The 25,005-nt window shown below is 44.1% G+C and overlaps 1 protein-coding gene across 4 annotated transcripts in view; it reads right to left on the reverse strand.

Moving 5' to 3' along the window:
* LOC119373358 (blastoderm-specific protein 25D) overlaps positions 1 to 25,005 on the reverse strand; it is a 430,103-nt gene that overhangs the window by 310,905 nt on the left and 94,193 nt on the right. For 3 of the 4 annotated variants that reach the window (XM_049420436.1, XM_049420435.1, XM_049420434.1), the window contains exons 4-8: positions 24,765 to 24,836; positions 22,945 to 23,126; positions 19,068 to 19,499; positions 14,928 to 15,184; positions 8,329 to 8,463 (exon numbers count right to left, since the gene is read on the reverse strand). In XM_049420436.1, coding sequence (XP_049276393.1) covers positions 8,329 to 8,463; positions 14,928 to 15,184; positions 19,068 to 19,499; positions 22,945 to 23,126; positions 24,765 to 24,836 — 1,078 coding nt within the window. The remainder of the gene's footprint in view (positions 1 to 8,328; positions 8,464 to 14,927; positions 15,185 to 19,067; positions 19,500 to 22,944; positions 23,127 to 24,764; positions 24,837 to 25,005) is intronic. The other variant, XM_049420437.1, reaches the window with a different exon arrangement.

Here is a 25,005-nt window from a genome sequence, read left to right on the forward strand (position 1 = left end):
CCGTACTCGTAATATCGACGAGGCGATAGATGACCGCTTTCTGTAGATAGCTTGCACGTTAAGACATGGACTCCACGATGGCACTCCACGATGGCGGCTTCGATGACAAGCAAGTTGCGGTTCACCTGCTCTAACGTGATAACGACGTGACAGGAACGCCTCTGTACGCGAATAACATAAGAACATGCATGTGATGTCTTGATACCATCAATGTGGCATCACAAAGTCGCGACCCCCCCCCCCCGTGATGGTGCTCGAACATGGCGGTTTCAGTGACGTCAACGCAAGCCACCGACGAGATCTCAACAAATTAGAATCCTCGGCCGGTGAGTGCATGCAAGCCCTTCGACCATCGCCTTTGCAAAGCAAAAACGGTTACGATAGCGAAGAAGCACGAGCGGATGCGAAAGAAATGAACATCCCAGATTTCTTGGATGAAATGTGGTGGCGCCACCGTGCCCTGACTTACTCGGCAGGACCCTCTTCCCCGACCACGGAGACCTACTTGATGGATCATGCTTTCGTTCGCGTCCCAGAAATACGAGATGCCTTCTTTTTTCGGCGATGCGGAGACGACAAAACAGGGTGAGAAAGAGAGAGAGAGAGAGAAGAACACAGCAGGCAGGATATCTCAATATAAAAAGGTCACGACATCCAAAGCCAACCCGGCACCTACAAAGACGGCTGCGGCTACGAAAGGCGGCTATCCGGGCCTTCTTCGAAAGACAACAAAAGGGACGCAACGAGCGAGAGAACGGCGGGAAGCCGAGTCAAGCCATGTCTTCTCGTTAATCTGAAGGACAAAAAAACTGCGAGCAGTGAAAACGGGGCGAGGGGAGGGGGGACGGACGAACCAGTACGTAGTACGCTTAGGGAAGCGGGTACCGTGCGTGCATCGTTCCGAGTCAACCCACGCAACCTAAGCAGCGAACAAGAAGCTCGGAAGATTGGAAGACGACAAAGGAGTCACAACGGTGACGTCGACGACCCCTTCCCGTAGCCTCGGCATCCGTCAAAATCGACCGTGTCTCATAGCAGGCCTCCTGACGTCAAAATAAAAGGAAAGACTACGCGACGGCGGCTGGGGGGCAGACGGCCAGCTCGGACGACGACAACGCCCTCATCCGTCACTTTCAAAGGGATGGCGAACTTCTTTGCCTACAGGCTTTCTTACTTGTCTTGTTTCTTTTCCTTATTCGCGGTATAGAATGTCACCGGCGAAAAGCGTAGCTTGCCCAACAACATTGCCGACACGTGTCTGAAAAGGAGACGACCGACTTGGGAGATGAGCCGAGCCGCATTGAAGTATGTTTACGTCGACGTACGGAGGGCTGTGCACTGTGTGACCCCCGCGTCGCAAGCCTTGGAAACGTCCAAAACTCGTTTCGCAATACACGCGCGCGCCAGTCTCGCTCAGTCTTAGTACTCTGAGATGCGAGAAAACGCCTACGGACCTGTGTTTTTCTTTTACTCCTCGTTCTTCCGAAAGGTGACTGACATCGGCGCGTGTGCGAGCATCGTTTGAAAACCGAAACTACCGAAGACAAAAAAGAAAAAACTCGACGACATGTGCGTGAAACGCGAAGACACTTCCTTTCTACGAACGTTAGAAACGAGAACGCAGTGCAGAGATAAGAGATGTGTGCGCGTTTTGTGCATATGTTCCTGTGCGCGATGTTCTGTGCAGAATGAACAAAACAACAGCGTTTCGTCACGCGTCACTCGATCCCATTCCTTGTTGTTGATATCTTATTTTTGCCTCGTCACATCACACTATACCGCCCCTCTCAGGCGACAATCATCAAAGTCTTTTTCTGTTGTTGTTGCTGTTGTCTGAATGCCAACACTTTTCCGCAGACATCGTAACGCGAGGACTTGCAGGCAGACTCCCTCCTCTTACACAGTGGTGTTTCGGCAAATACCAAATAGTTTTCGCAAAAAAGAGAGTGGGCTCTGGTATCCCTGAACGAACGTGTTTCCCAACTTTTGATAGCCGGGAGTCTCATATGTCAATACTTCCCATGGCGAGACAATGGTCACCCACGCATCCCACTTGGAAACACACAAACAGTCCTCGTTCCACCAAGTTTCCGAAGAAAGCTTATGGCTGGAAACAAACTTTCAAGGTAGTTTAATAAACGAGCCACAGGAACGTGCAATAGTCACCTCAATGTACTCACAACACCAGTGTATAGCTCAAATGTATTCATATTTCAAGGCTTGTCGCTTCTTGTGGACTGACACCTGTGAACGGTGTCGAAAAGCCCTCACGTCAACCATCAACAGCGCTACGGACAGTCACCAACACTGTGTTGTGCCCCCCCCCCCCCCCCCATACACTGACAACAGTGCCAATTGTGAGGATTTCAAGCAGTGGCCCAGCAGAGCCCGTAGGAGTGTGCTTAAGGTCAACGTTCTGTTGCCTGTTGTAAAGAACTGGTGTGAGACAGACATTCTCAACAGCGACGCCAGAATGTGTCAATGAACTGTGCGGTGCCCTCAAGCATTGGTGCGTGTACTTTTTTGTGTGCCTCTGCTACACGGGCACCTTTGAGACACACTTTTTGCTAATTCTTTGGAGTAAGAGTTTTCAGTGATCCTGGTCGTACATACATTGTGGTGGTGATCATGACTAGAAGTGTTTTGAATTTGCTTTTTTTTTTCCCTCGCCCTAGGTACATCAGTCGATCCATTTGTGCGCTTCGTTTAGGGATCACACAGTTGCACAGAAACCCCAGCTGCTGTCGTGGGCAAGTGCTACAATGCACAACACTCTGTCAGTCAAACATAGAACATGGCTTGTGGAACGTTCTTTATTCAACATCAGCACGGAGTCCGACAAACTCAAGGTCACTCATAGCGCGAGCGTCACGAGCCTGGCAAGCTGCACTCCTTGCTGATGGGGATAGTAATATTGGATACCACGGGCAAAGTGGCAACCGCAGTGTACAATGCAAGCATGCTTGAAACCATACTGTCAAGGAACCATTGTCTGGAAACTGTGACACTTCAGTTTATAGTTCTTCCCTACACATTTGTAAAGAGTTTGTGGACTGATCGTATGCAAGTCGCAAAGCACTTGATTTGGCCTGCTTTTTCATTCAGGCCGCACTACAAATCATTGATACATTTTAAAACTCGCATTCCCTTTAAAATTGAACCTGGCTGTACATGTTGGTCCAGCGCTTAGCCTCGTCCTTACAATGTCATGGCACTGTTACTTGCTGGAGATACGGCGTTCCTGAGGAGGCTGTTGAACTTTTGAAAAACACCGTGTTAACCGCATCACTCGTCACCAAACACCAAGAGTAGCACTGACAGTTGACCCAATATTGACGTTGATGTTGACCCAACATTGGGAAAAGGTGGTGCCAGGCATGTTTGCAGCCATGCCCAGTTCCAATGAACATTGGGTTGATGTTGCCTCTGCTTGGTGCACTGCAGGGCGCACGCGAAGCAAATCAAATACCTAACTAAGAGTTTCTACAGCTAAACTTTGGTACCAGCTCAAACTTGAAAATGACGTGCCAGTAGACCAGCTTGAAGTAGACCCTTTTCATAATCGACAAGTACACTTCTCTGCGCTGCATATTTGCCCAACTAATGGCAGCACCTGTCGTGCTTCAAGTGGAGAAGAGGTCCTAGTTGTAAGTGCTGGGGCTTGTCTATTATGCGTATTTATATCGAGAGAGCCGAATCTACACTTTCCTAGTCATAGCGCAAACAAACTGTGCTTGAACATGCTGTTTGCCGAAGTGACTAGCTGCCATTAGTTGGGCTAACTGCACTGTAGGAAAACTAGCTTTACAATTCTGAAAAAGGTCTAATGGCATTATTAATTGAAAAATGGTCAATTTAACAATCGTAGGTACAGTCAAACGTTGTACGAATGAAAAAATAGCTAAGGGTTTCTTTTTTTTTTCTCCCCGTAAGCACTTTAATCCACATTCACAGTAACTTATAACCAAGCAACAGGAAAGAACTCGACACAGACCCGAAAGGCTTTAAGAGCTGGCATGTTTGTCTGGCCACGGCAGCAGCGCCTTAGGAATGTATACTAACATCACAGACGAGTCAAAGGTGACAAAGCAATGCTTAGCTCCTAAGCTCTATCCATAGGATTTCACAAAAGGAAACGCTTAACCGGTGAAGCCCTTAGATCTCTGTCCCCTCTTGCTTCAAGGACGTGGAGAAAGATGTGCCGCAAGTTTCACCGCAGCTTAAGTGTCACGGCCTACCGCCTAGTCGAAACTGGCCACGGCCGGAGTCTTTTTCCGATCTCTCACAATCAACCTTCGCTTGAGTGTTTTCTGTAAACTCGCTATAGGCCTGTAGAGTAGCTTCTCAAAACAGCTTATAGTAGAGGGCACTATTTACTTACACAGAACTGCGTCAGTGCCACGTGCTAGGAGATTCGCGATCCCAAAGACACTTTGATACTTCAAGGTGTACGCGTGAAAAGAAGAACCTCGCCACATAGCTGAGAATTTGCCTTGTGTGAGAAATATGCAATTGAAACACCTTACACAATTTCACACAGATGCCCAGAGAGAGATATATATATATATATACATATATAAAAACATTACACGCGCATGTTTGTGTGTGGGTGAAAGTTTCATCTTGTCTAGAAGTAGGAGAGATGTGTGCCAGTGGCAGGTACAGTAGGCACTGTAGAGAGACTTTTTTTTTTTCACAACCTTGCGTGCTTTGTAAACGGGAGATGAAAAGCAAAAAAAAAGCAGTTAAAGTGCATTGGTGTAAGTGATGAGAGAACGTTCCACTGTTTACATGTGACCCGAACGTAAGGTTTGCGCAGCTCTTGCTTTCTCACTGCATTGAAGAAAAGTTCACTGAAGTAATGAATAAAAATGTCACCCTTTCAGATGTGTCCCACTGACTTTGCCCTCATTCTCAATGACAACCACAATTTCTCATTATACTTTAACTGCAACTTCAGATGTGACACCGCAACGTATTGTTAACTTTTAGCCGTAACAAGAATTACTTGTAATTCATTCTCAACACTTCAACCAAGACTTGACATTAGCCTTCAGCAATTAACCATGACTACAGCTATGGCACCATGACTCGTCATTAGCCTTCAGCCATGACACAACTTGTATTCACATTCAATAACTTCAACTACGACTAGCCTTCAGCAATTAACCCTGACTTCAGCTATCACACAGCTATGACACCTTGACTCATCATTAGCCATCAGCAACAAGAATTACTTGCAATGTGCTTTCAACAATGAATTCAACCATGACTTGACATTATCCTTCAGCAATTAACCATGACTTCAACTATAGCACCATGACATCATTAGGCTTCAGCAGTGACATGAATGACCTATAATTTGATTTCAACTATGACTTGACATTAGCTTTCAGCAATTGACCATAACTTCAGCTATGGCACCATGACTCGTCATTAGCCTGAGAAGAATGACTTGTAGTTTGCTTTCAACAACGACTTCAACCTGACATAAGCCTTGAGCCATGACCAGCGATGACTCATAATCAGCTTTAATCCACAACTCCCTTCATGAAAACCATGTCTTGTAAATTGCCTGTTAGGTTCTTCCAAAAACTGACACAATACCTTTTGTAGGTTCCGACTAACCCCCCAATCATTGCAACAGTTTTCTAGTCCTGCTTGCCCGGCTGCTAGGAAAAACTATAACACCAGAACTCCATGGAGGGAAGGCAAGCTTCCAACTCCAATATTAATGCAGGCACAAAAACTGTCTTTTTACACCATAATGTTGTTGAATTATCATGTAGTATCCTGCACCTAGTCGCCTTACTGTCAATTTCTGGCTCTGCCGCGTTCCTGAGACACTTAAATTTGATCGTTCAGGGTGTGTCGCTTTCACTTGAATGTTAACGCAGCCGCCAAGGGTTGCAGTGAAGAAGAGACTGACCACGAGCATCGGCAAGTATGTACTACCAGACAGGAATACATAAATGTAAGCAAACCTGTTCAAATAGCTGCATCATTTTGGACATCACTGATACCCAGGTTATCTTGATATCCATCGTTTATATCCAGGTTATCCTTAATCCAGGTAACAAACTGGCTAAGTATTATATGTAGGTAACAAAGATCGAAATAAAAAAACGCTAGTAGGCTTTGCACTTCAGTTCCAAACACAGGAGCAGAAGTGTCAGTTTCAATACAGTCTTCCTTGGTCAAATTAGAATTTTGCTTAAATTGGAATAAAGCAGAGAAGAACTAAGCTACATCGTAATGGAAGGCCATTCTTTAAGAAGATGCTGCTGCGGGTGGCAGCAACGCAGGAAAGTTAGCTTAGGTTAGCTAAAGCAACCCAACCTAATTTTCCCACTGCAACCAAATGTTCAACTTGCCAAGGAAGCGATTCATATGTGCAGAGGGAGCAGGCTTCTGGTGCATGCGTCACGTTGCATACCAGATAGTCAATGAATTGAAATAAGCAAACAAGCTTTGCTCAAGCTTAAACAGAATGTGCAAACTTAAAAAAAAAAAAGGATGCTTGGAACCTTTCACATGCAACAACTGCATTCCACACAATTACAACCAGGTAGTATAGTAATGCTTGTTTCTTTTCGTGGATACGATCAACGCCATTGAAGAGAACTGCAAACAGTAAAATACTACAACGACCAGAACAAGAAAGGTTTCGTACCACATTGAACACTTTCAACTGAGCAAGGGGAAGTGACAGAGAAGTTGGAGTAGAAAGTAATGCCGCAGCTAAACGCAGTTTTCATGCAAGTGCCATGTGTATGGACACATATGCAAATAAAATGTGGAACGGCATGGGAGCACATGGGTGCGATTTACAAGGACAACAATCATGCAACATGGTGGTCAGAAGATGCCATCACAGGATGCGCACGAAGGCATAAGACGAAATGATGTGCAACAAATCAGTCTATAATCCTGCCACGTTTTGTAAACCACATCTAGAAAAGGACATCAAAGGTCTACAAGCCAAAAGTCAAGTCAGACCCGTTTCCAGTCCTAAATACGCATCGCAATACAGGAAAATGCATCGACGCACACAAGAAAGACGACTTGTACGTGAGGACTTTGACATCCAATACGCCCGAGACAGTCGTCAATGGTCTTGACATCAATATGCAGGCTTGCGTACAAGAAGTCTGTAGGAAGCAAATGACTTGAGAATCATGCGAGAGGAGGAGAGAGAACAACCTGTTTTCTCGACGGGGATTCAGCGTGGACAGTGGCAGTGACTTTTCTCCTCCGAGGTGGGACATTGGTGAAGAAAGTAGTGGCACGGTTATACAAACAAGCTGATGTTATAACAAAGTTGCAACCAACACAAAGGCGTGTTAATCATACTCGATACTAATTAGAGGTATGGTCATTGCAAGTATGTGGCACACCGGGCACGTTGCCTGTCCCAAAATTTCTGTCAACCATGGGATACCCAACGTATACCGTACTCAACAACGGCCACCTGCTCGGCTCCAAATTCGTGGTTAAAAGTGAATACTCCGTTAAAAAACAATTCCTCGCGTTTAATTTTTAATGTCGCTGGCTACAAGTATATGTGTATTGCCCCTGATACTTGCAAGGAAGGCTTCATGCTCATTACAAAATAACTTGATAATTATATCTGCATTGCGACAAAATTTTCGTGCATTACGAAGACAGAGAGCCTATGCACATGAATGGTGGCTGTTATGGTTAGATGTATACATGACAAATTCGACACCATACTGTATACTTTCAACAGTTGAAGGAACTGCGACCCCATTTTTAGAAGCCCTAGCAATCGTAAAACATGTCAGTGACCATATGAATGACACAGCTGACGCTTTAAACGTGCCTACACTCCTTGTTCGCGAGAGAGGACGGTCACTCGTAAGACAGTTCCATGTTTTCCGACAGGCTTTGGTCAAGTACTGTTTCTTCACGCTAGTCCATGACAAAATTCACGTTTGCTGCAATAGTGTCACGTGGGTCGAATAGCACTCCATCAAGTCCTGAACTGTGTTTGTAGAAATTATTGCAGCAGTTACATGACTGAAATTACCCGAATTTTTCAAGGCTCAAGCGAGTGTTGATTTCTGCGACAGTTGCTTACAACGTCTCCGAGGATCATGCTTCTTGCCAGACTGCAGAAGTCACCGTTAAAACAGCGAAGGCGGCAATTCAACGAAAAGTTGTCCTCAGTGTATGGGCATAGCGAAACATGTACTTCTACAATTCATTCAACATTACCACCGAGAAAACTGTCACAAGCAGCAGCCTTAATCTAGCGCACTGGCAAGCTGGAAATTAAAGAGGTCTAAATTTTTTTTTTTTACTCACCCAGTGTTGTCGGGGTCTATGCTGGAAAAGATGCCAGACTCCCAGATTGGTACGACGGCTCCGGACACGGGCTGGTCCGACATCTCGTCGTCGGCTGTGGCTGTGTCTTTGAACTTTTGGGCACCGCGGTTCCGCCTGAAATGTGCAGTGAATGAAGGCAAGAAGCGCACATCAGTTTCAAGCTGCTGAAAAGACAACTTTTCTCACAGGAGGTGATAGTGGTCCAGAAGGAGAAAAGAAAGTTGAGAAGCCAAGCTTTTTTACAGTTATGCTCTATTTCTTTTGGAACGAACACCAAAGAAGGTCATTGTCTTATTTGAACTGAATGAAAAGGCACTTCAGAGAAGGTTGATTGCATAAACAGCACAGAAAGGACATAAAAAGAAGGGACCGAGAAGGAATGGTGCTGAGTTCCAACTAACTTTTATTACAATTAACACGGCCCCTTGTTTTTGTGTCCCTTCCACACTGTTCATGCAATCATGAAATACCAACACACCTGGCTTCAGAGAAGGTATAGTTCACTTCACACGGGCCCTTTAAAGTTCTTTCACTCTAAGATAAGAATTGTCATCTGTTATCTTTACACTTGTAGCCACGACAAATTTTTTTTCAATTAGTGGTGTATGTTGCATCCAGTTGCAAAAGCTCTGTTTGTGAACAATGGCATGAAACAAAAGTGCCCCACTATTATGTTCTTCTAAATTATAGCCTACAAAACATGCTACAATACAGTCATCTATGATTAATACATCCAACAGATAGTCCAGGACCGACTGATGGACAGTCTATAGTCCATCTAACAAGCTCAACGAAGATAAAGTAGAAAAAAGGATGATGTGGACTGGTGCCGATGACAGACACTAGTGCACGTCATCTTGTTTTTGCGCTTTACCCTTGTTGATCATGAAAAACCAACTAGCCTGAAAAGCCACTCCTCACGAGTTGGTTGCAGCAGGGTGGACTCAACGAGGTGTAAGCAGGCAGCATGCTAGCGCAGCAAAACACCATTCTGTATGCAGTTTATAAACGGCACAATTGAAACATTTCTGCTTGTTTGGCAAGTGCTGCATTGCAGTGATATGTGATATGTCAATCTCCATTCACGTGTACATCATATGCTTTTGATTATTGTGTCCGTAATTGTGGTTACAAAGCAACATGGCAGCAACTATGCAGATGTGGTCGCCCAATTCGATCAGAACTCGCCCATGCTACCTGCCCGCCACCCTGACAGCAATAAATGAACGATGAAAATTTACCATTGCTTTATGTCACCTCATGCTCTGGAATAAGCATCAGGTATGTTTTGTCCTTACTACTGAGATCATCTGTTTGTTCAGCCATGCCTGCTAAGCCTTGTTGCCAAGATTTTGAGAAAGGCCTGTGGAAACGGTGGCACGTAATCACGAATACAGTGCTGTTGAAGTGTCAGGATACAAATGTAAAGCAAATACAACTTACCAGCTAACAACAAATACAACTGCCAGTGCCCCCACAGGGTCTAGAACTTATGGACCACACAATGCTGCCATGTGTTTTTATAGCAAAGCTATCTTTGCCTTTTCAAATGATTTTCCGGGGGCTGCTGTGGTCTAGGATGCATGTGCCACTGGCTTTGCAAGTCGCAACCGTTGCGAATGCAATGGTGGAGGCAGTGGTCACCGGTTCAGCGGCAGTGGCGGCGCTGAGTACTACGAGTGATTGTTTGGGTGCCTTTCTGCATCATTTTTCACCCTGTTTCCTTACTTCAAGGTTGTCTGAAAAATCTAAATCAAGAGGTTTCGACGTTGACACGAAGAAACCACGTTTACAAGCACTTTGTATCCAACTCTTCTGCGGCTTATTTTCATGCTGCTTTAGCGGTAGGTGCGCTTAGATCTACCACATCTTTGTTGTAATGAATTTGTCACATTTCGTAGCATAAAGGCATGGCTTAGTTCTACACTGAGTTACGTTGTGGTTGCCTATCCAAAGTAAGACAGAAGTTCAGGGAAAGCTGGAGGCTTGAAGCAATGAGAAATCACTGAACAGGGAACGTTGCTGGAGCCAACGAGTTGAGTTGATTTGTCTTCGTCATAGAGAACCCTGACGAAGACAACTTAAGTTGTCGAAACGTTCACTAAAGTGACATTCCTCCTTGTTCAACGATTTCTCATCTTGAAGTGGGTACCTCAAGTTTTGCTTAAACAGTTGCCCCCCTTTATAAGAGGCACTGATGTAAGAGACTATTGGGTATAAGGGACACCTGTGGGCCTACACCAAAATAGAAAATGATCAGAAAATGAGAAAATGGTACCCTGCTTATAAGAGACACCTCATATAAGTTATAAGAACTGTTCCCCAGTGCATGTCTCTTATAAAGGAGTTCAACTAGTTGAACCCCTTTATAAGAGGCACTGATGTAAGAGACACCTGTGAGCCTACATCGAAATGCTAAGGGTCGATCAGAAAATGAGAACACGGTACCCTGCTTACAAGAGACACCTCATATAAGGGACATGAACTGCTCCCTGGTGTGTGTCTCATATAAAGGGGTTCAACTGTATATGAAACAAGAGTATAGTGCCCCTTTCAGTTGTAATTAGCTTATTTGCAACACAAATGATCACTCCACAAAGGTGGGCTCTTGATGAAAATTTTGGAAGCATACGGACACAAGTACTCATTTGTCTTTTCCTGGCGACCATTTTTTGCCACTTAAAGAACTGTTAAAGAACCTTCTGGAACGTCATCACTGGAGACCAGATTTTAGGCAAATGCCTATTTTGTCCCTTGCGTTCCTATCGTGCCACTTTGATATATAGCATGAATGAGAGGTCAAGAAGGGCTTTTATAGCGTTTTTATAGTGCTTATAAACAGGGTGTCGGAACAGAACGAAAACCAAAAACGAAAAACGAAAAAAACGATATTTTTGACCGGAACGAAAACGTAACCGAAACTTTATCTATTATTTCATTCCGGAGTGAAACCGATATTTTTTTAAATTGTTTTTCGGTTCACGAGAAAACTGGGCAGTCCGGAACAACTGAGGTCAAGCAACGTGAGCAATTATGCACATCTCAGAGTACAGTATTCGTACCTCAGGCAGGAATTCCAAAGCAATGATATGTTCGATTGTGCGAAAAACGAAAACAGTGGCAACCAGAGATGTTTATATTAACACAAGTCGACTTTTGCGTGCCTGTCACGCAGGCCAGCGTGGCAAGGGCATTCTCGGCGCTGAAGTTTGTTATGTGAAAGCTGTTACGAGATCACAACAGCTGACTTTGGTGCCATAGATGTCCCCCGCTGCCGCTGCCGGTGTCCGTAACCACTGTCGCACGAAATAAAAAAAAATGAAATAAGAAACCAATTTCTAGGATCGGATGGGATTTTAACCCGCGCCCTGTGCGTGGCAGTCGAGTATTCAACCACAGTGTCACGCTGGTGTTTGTAATTTCTCCGCAAAAGTACTCTATAGAGGCGTCATGTTGGCCAAGGAATCGCGTTAACATGTAATACAGCGTGGCAGAAGAGTAAAATAGCAACCTGGCATCACACAATGCGAATTGCTCAAGGAGTCAGTCGTTGAACGCTTTCAACCCGTTACAAAGGCTCAGCCATAATTCTTCATCGTCATTAACCATAGCACAAAGTGCACATGATGCCTCACAGATGTGTAGCAGGTACCACGATTCTCCGAAGAACAAGAAAAAGTGGCATAGTGGGTGCTTCGCTACTACAGAAAAATTATGATGATTTATGGAGTAGTGGGTACCTTGCATGTGTACTTGTATTAGTTTCCCCGAGAGAGTATAGAATGGGCTTAGAAAGGCCGCTGTTCCAGCTTACGCTGTGACTGTGCTGCGTGTTCCGCGCAGGCCTGGCAAACTTTTTTATCAGATCAGCGGTCTCGCACAGAGAGTGCACTCAATGACGTGCTGCTTTTGAGATCGTGCTCACTCGCTTGACACAAAGCCCGCTAAAAAAAGTTGTAATTGACTTCTGAGAAAATAAATACTATGACTTTGAAGGGTATAGTACTTATTTGTGCTAGTTGGTAGCAATTCGTGGTACTGTTTCTTCCACTCCTCTGAAGAACGTGTTTTACCCCTGTCCCGCTTTCTTAATTAAGAGGAGGGCAAGTAACTATATATCACAAATCCAATGTTTTTTATGATTACCTTGAGTTCAAGTTTTTGCATAAAAAACCGTTACGAACCGTTACGGAACATTTTTTTTTCGTTTCGGAACAGAAACGGAATGGAACTTTTTGCGGTGGAACGAAACTAAAACCGAAACGAAAAACATTTTGTTCCGACACCATGCTTATAAATGCCTATTTTTGGGGTTTGTGCCTAAATGCCTATAATTTCCTATAAACGCCTATTTTCAAAAACGGCACCTATATAAGCACTATTTAACCTCAAATTTCGCATTTTAGTGCAGTTTGAGACCATTATTCATGTTACTGGGCAATCTTGACCTTTCGAAACTCTATGGTGTTCAACCTAGCCCTCTAGTTCAACCAACTTCCATAAAACAACTGGGAGCGGTTGGAGGAGGAGGAGGAAATTTTGAGGGGAAGAAATGGCACTATTTCTGCAAGCCTGAATGGAAGCCCGTCTCAACGTCTGCAGAGGAACGGGAAGAGAGAAATAAAGATGGGAAGAAGAAAGAAAAGAAGCCGAGAGTGGCGACCATGGCCGAGAACGTGGCGAGTGGCTTGTCCAGTCCAGCGTGCCCAAGGAAGTCAAGAACTGCCTTGAAGACCTGGTTGTGGCGGTGGGCAGGGAACAGGAGGCTCCTTTGTGTAGCCGCGGGAAGGTGGCTGCACAAAGGGGCCTCGTGTTCCTGCAAATGATTTGCATTTATGTAAAAATTTACTGTGCCTATATTTACAATTTTGGAGGACTAAAACAATGTTTTGCCTGCCTATTTTTGGCACCTGAAACGCACTTTTTAGTGCCTGACAATTCGGCCTCTAGTTATCACAGGCAAAATTTTGTGCCGAAATAATGTCTCTATCAGATTGCATGTGCAGTCAGATTGTTTGCATGTGTGAATAAAATTGCCTGCACAACCAAAGTGTGAGCATCTGAGAATCAGACTGCATGTGCAACAAGATTAAGCAATTATCAATTTATCAATTAAAACTTCTCTAGACCTTCCTACCCTTTCTAACAGGAGGAAGCAAGCCCGCCTATGTCTCTTCCACAAAATTTTTTTTATGAATCCTGAAATAAAACGCACATTGTTCTAGCCACCTTCTTACGTTTCATCTCGCATCGACCATAACTTCAAAGTCCATGTGCCATTCTGCCATACCAACATATACAGTCGAGTCCACTTATAACAATACTGAGGTGCCATGAAAATATCATTGTTATAACCGATTATTGTTATAAGCGGGTTATGCTGAAAATAACAAAGAAAACGTGACAAACAAGAGCATTTAATGAGGGGAACATGATAAACAAGAGCACTTAATGAGGGGGAAGTTGCTTACACTTTTCACTTTTTAGCAGGTAGAAAACTGTAAGCAGTCAGCTTCGACTGCTTACGTCGCATGCCACCGCTGCAGTCGAAGCGGTGGCACGCGAGCCTCTTCAGCGCACACTCGCAGCGTGCAAGGCCAAGTGCGCTATCGCCTGGCCACTGTGTGTATGCTCTCATGCCCTTTTGTGTAATAGGCGGGGTTGGGGTGGCATTGTCGCAGCGTTTTTCCATTTTTGTTTCATTCAGGGTTGGTCCCAGTGCCCACATTTAATTGTTATAACCGATATTGCATCATGACAGCATTGTTATAAGCGGTTTATTTTGCCATAGAATACAATGAAAAGCTGACGGTGCCGCGGCTGTCCATTGTTATATCCGATATATTGTTAAAACCGGTATTGTTATAAGTGGACTCGACTGTACTTCCACTCCTTCGTGCAGAAGACTTCATCCGAATGGAACCACCTTCCTGCCTCCATCGTCAGCAACCCTGATCATGCATCATTCAAGACTGGCATCTCTAACTTGTAACCACTCCTCTCTGTAACGCCGCAATGGCATTGAGAGTATTTAAATAAATAAAAAATAAATAAATAAAAAAGTGATAATCAGATTACACGTGCAATTACGTTGCGTGTGCGTAATAATTTTTTAATTGTCGGATTTTACATTCCAAAACCACGATATGATTATGAGGGATGCCATAGTGGCGGGCTCTAGAAATTTTGACCACCTGGAGTTCTCTAACGTGCACCTCAATCTAAGCACACTGGCCTCTATCATTTCACCTCCACAGATATGCGGACGCCGCATCTAGAATTCGATCCCAAAACCTTCAGCAATCAAGCACCATAACCCCTAGACCATCGTGGTGGGTTGCATGCGCATAAAGGCAACCATTCTGGAACCATGCAAGCAATAATGGTCACACAGAAATGCACAGCGACTTACATATAAACAGCCTTCGTGTTTGACCTAAAGGTCAGATTTTCGACAACCGACTGCAAGTGTTCCTTTCAGTAGGCACAAGTGCAGCTGATAAGGAGTTTAATTTTTAACTAATGATTTCAGTGTTCCATTCTTTGTTGTTTAGATGATGCGACGATAAGTGACCCACCGGTAGCCAGGGTGGTGACGGTGATGACCCGGGGAGCCAGTCGATTTGCCGGCAGTGCTACGTTCCGATGGGCCCAGAGGTTTGGCACAGGGCACAGGAGAGGGCGGTACAAGCGGCAGGGGAGACGCCAGGGGTGGCGGCGTGACACTCCGACTGCTCGGAGCTCGACCATGTTGGAACATGCCTTGGAGGAACTCCTGGAAGCTTATCTTGCCGTCTTGGTCAGAGTCGAGCGTGTGGAACAGCTGACCAATCATCTGTGAGAAGAGAAGACGGGAGGTGTCACTTGACTATACGAGAGATTTACTGTTCACTTATTCACAAAACACTGCAGGCAGCAATGCTGCCCAAGCAAAAGAAAGGTTTACGAGGAGAGGATTCACAGCAGCATTTTGAAAGAACCACGTGATGTGCACACAGCACTTTCAGGTTGACGACACCACACCTTCCTTTGGCAAGAATTATTTTTGAAAGAGTCTCGTGCGGGCAGCGTGTGGTTGTACAGCAGATTCCGCGTGATTATTAAACTTTAATTACGACTGATGGCTATTTCAAACCACATTGCTGGTCCTGGCAAGTGCACATTTGAAAAAAAGAAGACTCACATAAATTTGAACTTCAAGATCTGCCCAGGGGTCATTTCTAATAAAACTGCCAGAGGGTGTCACATGACACCCTCTAGCAATAAAGGGTGTTCCACGCTCGACGCCTTGGCTATGAATGGCGCTGGCAAACACTCCCAGGGATTACGCACCACACACAGAAGTACCCAACAAAGAACGCCTTCTGTCGTAGCTCAACTGGTAGAGCATCAGACGCATAATTCGAAGGTTGTGGGTGCGGGCCCCACTGACAGAAAGTGTGTTTTTTCAAGCCCCGATTTCTTTCAAATTCTGTCATAATTACTCAACTGCTGTTGACACCTATGCTTTCCTTGGCCTAATTGTCTGTTGCATTCATTTGGTTGCATTCCCTAGTACTTTCCACAAGTGACAGGAATTTCTTTAGATTCAGAAGGTCAGCAAATTTTTCTGTGATGTTCCAATTCATAAGCGCAGTAAAACAATCAATTAGTCTGCAGCAAGTGAAGGCAGTGAATTCCCAATAATGAATCATTACAGTACTGAGAGCTTAAAGCTACCCTCTGCCCTCCAATGTCAATAATAACTAGGCTTGTGCGAATATTCGAGCACTTCGAATATTCGAACGAATATTATAGTACAGTAGACTCTCGTTAAATGGAACCTGAAGAGACCAGGAAAATATTTCCTGTTTAACAGGAGTTCCATTTACTGAGAGATGAACAGGGGTGCACACTACAAGTACGAAACCAATCTTTTCAGAAGCAATTGTTCCATTTAAGCAGCAGTTCCGTTTAAGAGATTTTCGTTTACTGAGACTACTGTACTTGAATTCGCTTCGACACGAATTTAAATTATCTGAAATTTTGAAGTATTCGAAATAAACGAATAGACATATATGAACCGCATGAAACCCCCTGTAAGGGTGGTTTCCCTGCAGTGGAGGGTTGTTATACCATGAATACACCTATCCAGGGGAAATCCACATTGTTGCAAAGCCCTACTTCAAAGGTTAAATGAACATATTACTCTCACATCGATTCATCATTTTTTTTTAAGTTTAAAAGCTTCTTATACCAGCTTATATGCTGTAAGTATAGTAAATTTTAAAATGTAATGTATTTTACAGGTTATCACTTGCATTCTACCAGAAGTCAAATCCTGCTACTATTCAAAGTTGCTTCCACTTCCCTCTATACCAAAAAGAATGACACTTGCACTGGCTTGTTTCCATTTTAAAACATATTGTGCAGGTTAGTTGGTCAGGTCAAATATGCTCATTTTTCTTTATAATATGTGATATATACTATTCGAATTCGATTCGAAATTATTTGACCAAATACTATTCGCTTCAATTTGCTTCGAACCTAAAATTTACTATTCGCACAAGCCAAATAATAAAAAAGGGGCAGCTTTACAGCCGTCGAGTCACTAACAATGTTCTTGCAGTGCTCATTATGTCTTAGATGCATAACACTATGACACCACTGGGCACTAGAACTGACAGTACTAAAACCTAAAATCCAAGTTGTGCTGAATGTGTTAGCAGAAGAATGTGGGAACAAACTGAATGAGCACAAAGTGTAGAGACAAAGCATATTGCTGACAATGTCGAAACGCAACATAGAAGATGCTGGAATGAGCAAAAATTAGAGCACTGGTACTGGACAAGAGTGCTATGAAGGGGGACTAGTTGGTAGCCCTTCATGCTAGCGTAATTCATACTAGTGTGCACTAATTATATATTTCTGTAGTAGACCGAAGCAACCACCAGTGAGTGCTGGCTGCCTTTGCCTGGGAAAGCGATCTTGACTGCCAGGAGCTCCCTGCACTGATTGCCTGCTCGTGTGGTTTTCATAAGTATAGCAGCTAGTACTGCAGCCTGCTCTCTCGGCAGTGGGGCATGATCTGTGTGCTTCCTGGAAGCATGAGTAATAGTTGGGTAGGCGAATGGCTCATAATTACATGGCAAAACTGGACCCCTTGTTTCCTACATCATCATCGAAAGAACATTTTTTTTACATCCCGATTTGGAAACTGCACAAAAGGACATACTCGAGCACCCTCATCAGCTTGTCACATCAGCCCACTTTGGAATCACGGCTTGGCGCACGTGACTGAGTGTGTGCCTGCCACCCCTCCCCTCCCCCAATCCCCCGATCAGTGATCTTCAGTCCTTCCGTTCCTTAATAAAAGAATTTATCTATCTATCTATTCATGTCTGTTCAGTGTTCCTGTTTGTCGTCTTTTCGGTATCACGCTCACAGAAATTTCAGATGTGTTCTCCAATTGGGAAGGGCTAAAAAAATCACACTTTCACCACAAGGGCGATGCAATGAATGTGATAGCAACAAACTGGAGTGTTAGATGAAGTAAGGCTAGCAGCTAACTCTTTTGGATCAGATCTCACATGACTCAATAAAATGCTGGTTTAATTAAACGAATATGGCCACTCCAGGGAGCAAAGCGGTTTTCGTGTTGTCTGTCGTCTCAATATGAAGTGGTGAAAGCACAGCAAGCATATGAGCTGTCTACTGATGGCTGTTGAGATAGCACGTGCGCGAGCTCTTGCGACCGCGCCCTTATGATCAAATTTCACAGAAGCTGCTTCTAATAATATATGGGGTTTAACGTCCCAAAACCACGATCTTCACCAAAGCCAAGCCAAGATCAAAACCAAGCTGCTTCAGTGACGCCCAAAAGGAGCCCCTTCATGCTCCTTCCCCTCCTCTCTGCTTGAGGAGCCATCAATGACAGGCCTCACACGTGGGGCAGTCTTATCAGAGGCACCTTTCATGCAATGCAGACAGCCAGCTCATTTCATCTCTGGATCAGCCACGTTTGTCCCCAGGTCTCACGCACTTTCACTTGCATGTAGAACATGCGATGCGCGAGGCGATGTTATCAATTTGGACTTGATATGCAACATGACGGGGACGCCAACGCCGACAGCAAAAACCCACCGAGAGTGTCCATATAATTGCTATCGCAGTAAAATCTTGCCAGGGGTGACACACTAGGGACTCCGGGAAAAGCAGCCAAGCACCCTTAAATTTACATCCTAAAATTTTAGCTCTGCTCTGAAATGTAAGGTAGTTAAACTGAAATTGTACTTCATTGGTGTCAAACAATTGTTTCATTCAAGTTATTCTCGAACCAGACCGACAGGTGATGAATGTTTACTACTAAAATTCTTTTTTTTCAGATTGCCTTATATTTTGGACGCTAGTGCAGTCCTGAAAGAGTTCCAAATATGAGCTGTCAACAACAATACAAGGCTCTCCGTTATGGCACCCCTTTTATACTTAGTAATGTCTGAATGCGAGCCAGTTGGTACGTATCCATAGGTAAAACAGCGCAAAAGCAAATCCGGGCAAGTAGATACAGGACTAGCACTGACTGCCAACTGATTAGGTTTATCGTGAGAACACACTACTAGTATACCTTTATAGGAGGTACACAGGGAAGGGACAAATACACCTGCTTTACTATAGGATTTCAATCTGCGTTACTTTATGTCAATCACCCTTCTGTCATCATTCACGTCTCCTCAACATACCTCTTCGTCCATCTCCATGCCAATGTGCTCACAAACACCTGCCAACTCATCAACGTGCAGATAGCCGTCGCTCCCGACGTTCAGTTTCCGCCACGTGGCTCGCAGGTATTCCTCTGGATTCGTCTCCAGAAGTGTGAGGCTCGACTCGGCCGACTCTGATCCGCCACCCACGGTGAACGACTGCCCGAACATGGGAGATGATGCGATGTCGAAACCGGTCGCGAACAACGCAGGAGGCATCAGCGGCCCTTCCGATTCCCTCGCGCCTTCCGCAGAGTCCTTCGAAAGGGCCGAGTTGAAGTCGCCCGAGGAAAACTTTTCCGTGAAGTGACTGGTGTCGTCGAAGCTGGTCTCCGGGTAAGACAGCACATTTGTCGGCAAAGTGGCTCCGCTCGCTTTGGGCACACCCGACGATGTTTTAGGCTGCATGTCCTGTAAAAGAAAAACAATTAGGATCCCTTCCACCATCGGGAAAACGGGGGCAACCAAAGCTCGGTGTGTGTGTGCCCAACCTACTATTATCATCATGAACCGGCACGCACTCTCTTCGTTCTCTTTACAGTGAAGCTGTTTAATGAGTAACTTGTGCTCCGTCATGCAAAACTCCTCAGGTGCGTATACAACACAGGAATTGGGCAAGCCCCACTACCGCGCACAGCAGGTGCGAGTGTCAAACGAAAACGAACACGTGAAAAAGAGAAGGAAAGAGATAGAACGAAAGAGGAAGAGAAAAACTATAGAGAAATAAAGGAAATTCATAGAAGCCTTGTTCAAGAAACGTTTTAGTACACAAAGCCGTGTTTTCTTCTACAACTCACTTGACACTGACATACCTACTCTTGCCAATACTTGTAGCACGAGACAAAGTGTAAGCCCGATGGAAAGCTGGGCAAGCTGTCTTTTTTTTTGTGCCTTTTTAAGTCACGAGTCAAAATCAATAACACAGAAGAGAAATCGGAGCACCACTGACATAGAAATCGTCGTTCTGTGATTTCTATTCTATGTCATTGTCTTTTTTAGCATCTTTTGATGTCATAAGCCAAGATATGAGACACACGAAAGAAAGAACCAAACGCACGGCAACGGCGAACTAACAACTGTGTTAGTTATAAATGTACTGCAGACAGTCAACATTTGGCAGTCTTAGGCATTAACAAGTTTCTGTTAATGCATTACCGCTAACCAAAAACTTTTTAGAGTAACTTCTAACTGTAATTCATTACTTTTTCATTCAAGTAAGTCATAACTGTTACACTTTTGCTTTAAAATGTTAACAGCAACATTACTTCATTACAGTTACCAAAACGTTCAGGGTTGACTAGCATACAATGGTATTTTTAATGATGAAACAATAATTCAGAAGAAAACAAAGGCAAAAAATTCGGGAGATCCCACGCCTTGTGGAAATTGGTTTCATGCGAAGCAGTCAGCGAGTAGTTCTATGCTGCATTTTTCGGCTTTCAGCCAAGCATTACGAAGTGGATCGATGTGTTGTTGTAAGTGTAGTAGCTGTGTGCACATCGTGGGCTTACCAGGCACGCCGACAACACTGGCGTTTAAAAAATAACTTATGGTCTGACCTTACGCCAGCACTCACGTTAGAGCACATACGTCAGTATTATCGAAACAAAGTGCACTTTATGGTAATAATAATATCTGGGGTTTAACGTCCCAAAACCACGATATGATTATGAGAGACGTCGTAGTGGAGGGCTCCGGAAATTTCGACCACCTGGGGTTCTTTAATGTGCACCTAAATCTAAGTACACGGGCCTCAAACATTTTCGCCTCCATCGAAAATGCAGCCGCCGCGGCCGGGATTCGATCCCGCGACCTTCGGGTCAGCAGTCGAGCGCCATAACCACTAGACCACCGTGGCGGGGCGCACCTTATGGTGCAATGATGTGAATATCATGCATAACTTACATTAACATACTATTCCTCTGGGGTCGAGCAACTCTTGAGTATAGCTTGCTGAATCATACGAATACAAATGTAACGTTTCTTAGACCGCTATAAAAGCGGAGCCAACACTGGAACCACAGATGTTAATCTGATGTGACGCCTGTATCGTAGGAGTACATATGTAGTGTTTATTGCTTTCTTGTAAAATTAGATAGCCAGCATCACAACCATAATTGATGCTGCACCGACATTACGCCTGCATAGGCTGTTTTTGTAAACCAGTTTGTAGACCTGGCGTGGCTCTATGGTAGAATACCTGACTGCCACGCAGAATGTTTGGGTTCGATTTGTGCTGGTATCCTAATTTTTATTATTCTTTGCATTCGTTGGGTCAACGCTGCCAATGTTGGCTTTTGTAACACCAATGTCTGTTCTCGCCATTCCTGGGTAGATATAAACTGTCAATCACCAGTGGCGAATACCCGTACATCGCAGCCCGTAAACGGGTATGTGCCACACGTGTCTGGAGGAAAGGGCTTGACAACATATATGACAGGATGTTCACGTTATTCATGTCACGACCGGACAGTCATATTCGTCAAAGCTTCTTACCCTCCCATGCCAATTTCGGTCCACATCAAGTTAAGGATGCGATCACGAGAGCGCCCAGACGTAGGCGGCTAGATAGATAGCTAGATAGATAGATACGTAGATAGAAATGCTCAAAGTGCCTTGGGTTCACTAAGAAATGCTTCGCATCTAATAAAGCTGATCCAGATATTCGTTACAGAAAGGTGATGGCATTTCCTTGTTGGGAACACAAATCGAAATATGCAATATGTTTCTGACATCTCAGTTACCAATCTTACAGTACACTCTAACAAAAAATTGAGTATTTGCGGAGTATTTCTGCCACACAACAATAATCATCATCTGGCTTGCTCGCATTTCCTTTTTTAAAAACCCAGCTCTCGTCACTTTTCTATCAAGAATGCCATGTCACACTGACAATGCGAGCGCCGTTCGTGACCGGGAAGTGTAGGGGCCGCAGTGATAACGCGAGGAAAGTACGCGAGGTGAATGATGATTATCACTGTGTGGCAGAAATACTCCCCAACTACTCTATTTTTTCTTGGAGCGTACTGTAAGATTGGAGCGTACTGTAAGTTTTCAGAATAACTGTGACAATTTATATTTTTGAAACTTGTAATCTTAATTAAAACAGGGTTACTTTTCTGCTTAAAGCAAAACTAACTGTAACGCTTAATGTTTGCTGGTAAGGTGCCCATCACTAATGTTTCCTACACATAATCCGGCACATGACCTGCATGTGCTGGATTCCTGATGTGGTCATCATAGTCACTTCGCTCTTTCAAATTCTTCATTGCACCTATGTAGTATAAAGTGAGTAAGAATAAGTTGGAAGGAACTTTGCACATTTTGTCACATGTCCTTTATGTCTATGTATATTTATTCTGAACTGTCAAACCTGCTCTATATATCGGTTTAGGATAATCAGATTTCAGGCTAAAAAAACATGGGAAATTAGTTATCAGTTACATACATTCTGGGAAACAAAAATTATAGTTTTGGTGAGGCTTTTGGAATGGTGCATTTTACAGTTGTGTCTACAGCAAAGAGGTCATCTGCAGCAATACACTGCACAATGAAGTTAAATGAGCGAATGAATGTTAGATGTCCGCTCAGGAGGAATCTACAAATATGCACATCGTGTTTCAAGCTGGTTGACGTAACACGCAGTGTGAGACAAACCTCTATGGTTGATGTGTTCTACTGTACACGTTGCCATTGAAAGGGATAAAGAGATAAAAAATTGGAATGAAAGAACATTGGACATTTGTATATCACATGTGCTCTGTTTTTTTATCTGTTTATGCAAATAGAATTTTAGGAATATCCTGTCCTACTCCTGCAGAGACCTGCACATGCACTAGATTAGCTCTATTCTTACACTGGGGTTAGCTTTCAGCATCACGTTCCCAGAACCCTCGGCCGTAGTTGGGCTGAGGACCTCATCAGCGCTGAAATCCTCATCCGAAGAGATCTCCACGTCAACATCGGCCTGTGAAGCTGGTCTCGATCTTCGGCCGTACTTCTTCTCACCCAGGACGTACTTTGGCGATACCTCCCGATCTGCGAGATGAAAAAAATTACAATGAAAACACGAACATCGCAAGGCACATCACAAGACACATCGATTGGCATGCTTTACAGCCTTGGCAGAGGTTCCTGCACGGAACACACTCCCCGCTGCACTTCGTACTTGCCTCCACGCCACAGGTCATGCGCACGGGTCCAACCACTCTAGTTGACGAGTGCTTGATTCGGTAACAGGAGAGGAGAGGGTAGCTTTTTCTATCAATAAGTTGTTGATTGATTAACTAACAAAATTTCACTGCAAAACAAGTTCTACCACACTGGTGGTAAGGCAATGCTACAGAAATGAAGACAGAATGCCAAAAGAAAATTGGGCAGAAACTATCGGAGCATGACTGTCAAAGTCAAGTGAATTGTTCAATGGCAGACTGCTGAGCTATGCTGATCGGCACACCTAATGGTTAACACTCTTTGTTAACTCTGTCGGTTAACTCTACAACAAACTATCATTTACTATCGGTTAAGTATACTGTTTAACTCTATCAGTGAACTGTGACTGTTAACTCTATTGATAACTTACTGGTTAAGTCAATGTGTTAACCCTATCAGTTAGCTATGGGGTGTCTCTATTGGTTAAATCCATCGATTAACTGCATTGGTTAGTTCTAACAGTTAATGCACTAGTATGCATGGGTGCTACAACCGTGCACTGCCCCCAAAATAGGCCCCCATCTTAGACCACACTAAAACACCTGTGAAGACGCATCCCACACACTGACATCAGGACTGGCCCATGTAATCTTGGTCCTCAACATTATCACTATTGAGCCACATCATTTCTTCAAAATAAAAGCTGGTGTATAACTGTCTCTCATTACTCTACCCAGTGTTTATGCAACACTCATCTGATCTGCGGATAAAAACTACATCCTCTTTCAGGAAATGCCGACACAAAACATTTTGACGAATCAGTCCAAATTTTAATAAATGGCAACAAAGGAACGGGAGAATAGAGGGTGGGAGGGGAGCTTGTCTGCCTCCTACATCTTGATTATTATCTTAATTCCTTCGTTTATTCTCATTTGTGCTAGTTCATGAAAACATCACACAACACTAACACAAAACAACCCTTTTGAGCTTTGTAATAATAGCCATTTGCTTCGGTATTTTTATCCTTAAGTCTTTTTGAGAAATGCAGGTGATGGTGCAGGCTGTATACAAAAGGGGGGCTTGCAGCCATGAAAATACGGTATGTGGAAGCATTCACCTATTTTTACCCTTTGACTAATGCTCCCAAGGCGGAAATGTCTGAAGGTTCTTTAAGCAGTTGTGCTATTTTCCGCAGACACTTCACCAGGTGCCCCAACTACCAACAATTCCATGCAAACTGAATTCAGACAGCACGATGCATACACCTAAATAAAAAAAAAACATGCAAATGCAACATCTATGGTGGTCTACTTCAACACCACAAGCACATGTGCAAAGTCGTCCAAAAAATTTCAGTGACTACAAGCCTACAGTGACATAAAACAAGGTTGGCTACAGCTGCAGTACAAACTACTTTCTGAAGCAAATGAACAAATGCTTATAACCAAGTAAGAAAGTGCTAAACTGCAAAGTGGCAGGAGTGCTTGGTGCATCTGCAGTAACAGGTTTACACAAAAGCCTCACAGATAGCACGACGGTGCTTAGAGGCCCCCCTGTGGCCAGTCCAAGAAGAGGCTTTCCTGGCAAGCATGGAAGCTGTAAGGTGGCAATAGATAATCAGGATGTGACAGGAGGATATCAGTGCACGTTCTGAAAGATGGAGGAACGTTATCATAAGAGAGAGCTTGTGACATCTTACAGTGCGCAGCAATGGTTCGGAGGTTTGTTCAAATCCAAGCTACTAAAGGAACTTACACTACATGAC

Source organism: Rhipicephalus sanguineus, chromosome 11, assembly GCF_013339695.2.
Source record: "Rhipicephalus sanguineus isolate Rsan-2018 chromosome 11, BIME_Rsan_1.4, whole genome shotgun sequence".
Classification (NCBI taxonomy): Eukaryota; Metazoa; Arthropoda; class Arachnida; order Ixodida; family Ixodidae; genus Rhipicephalus; species Rhipicephalus sanguineus.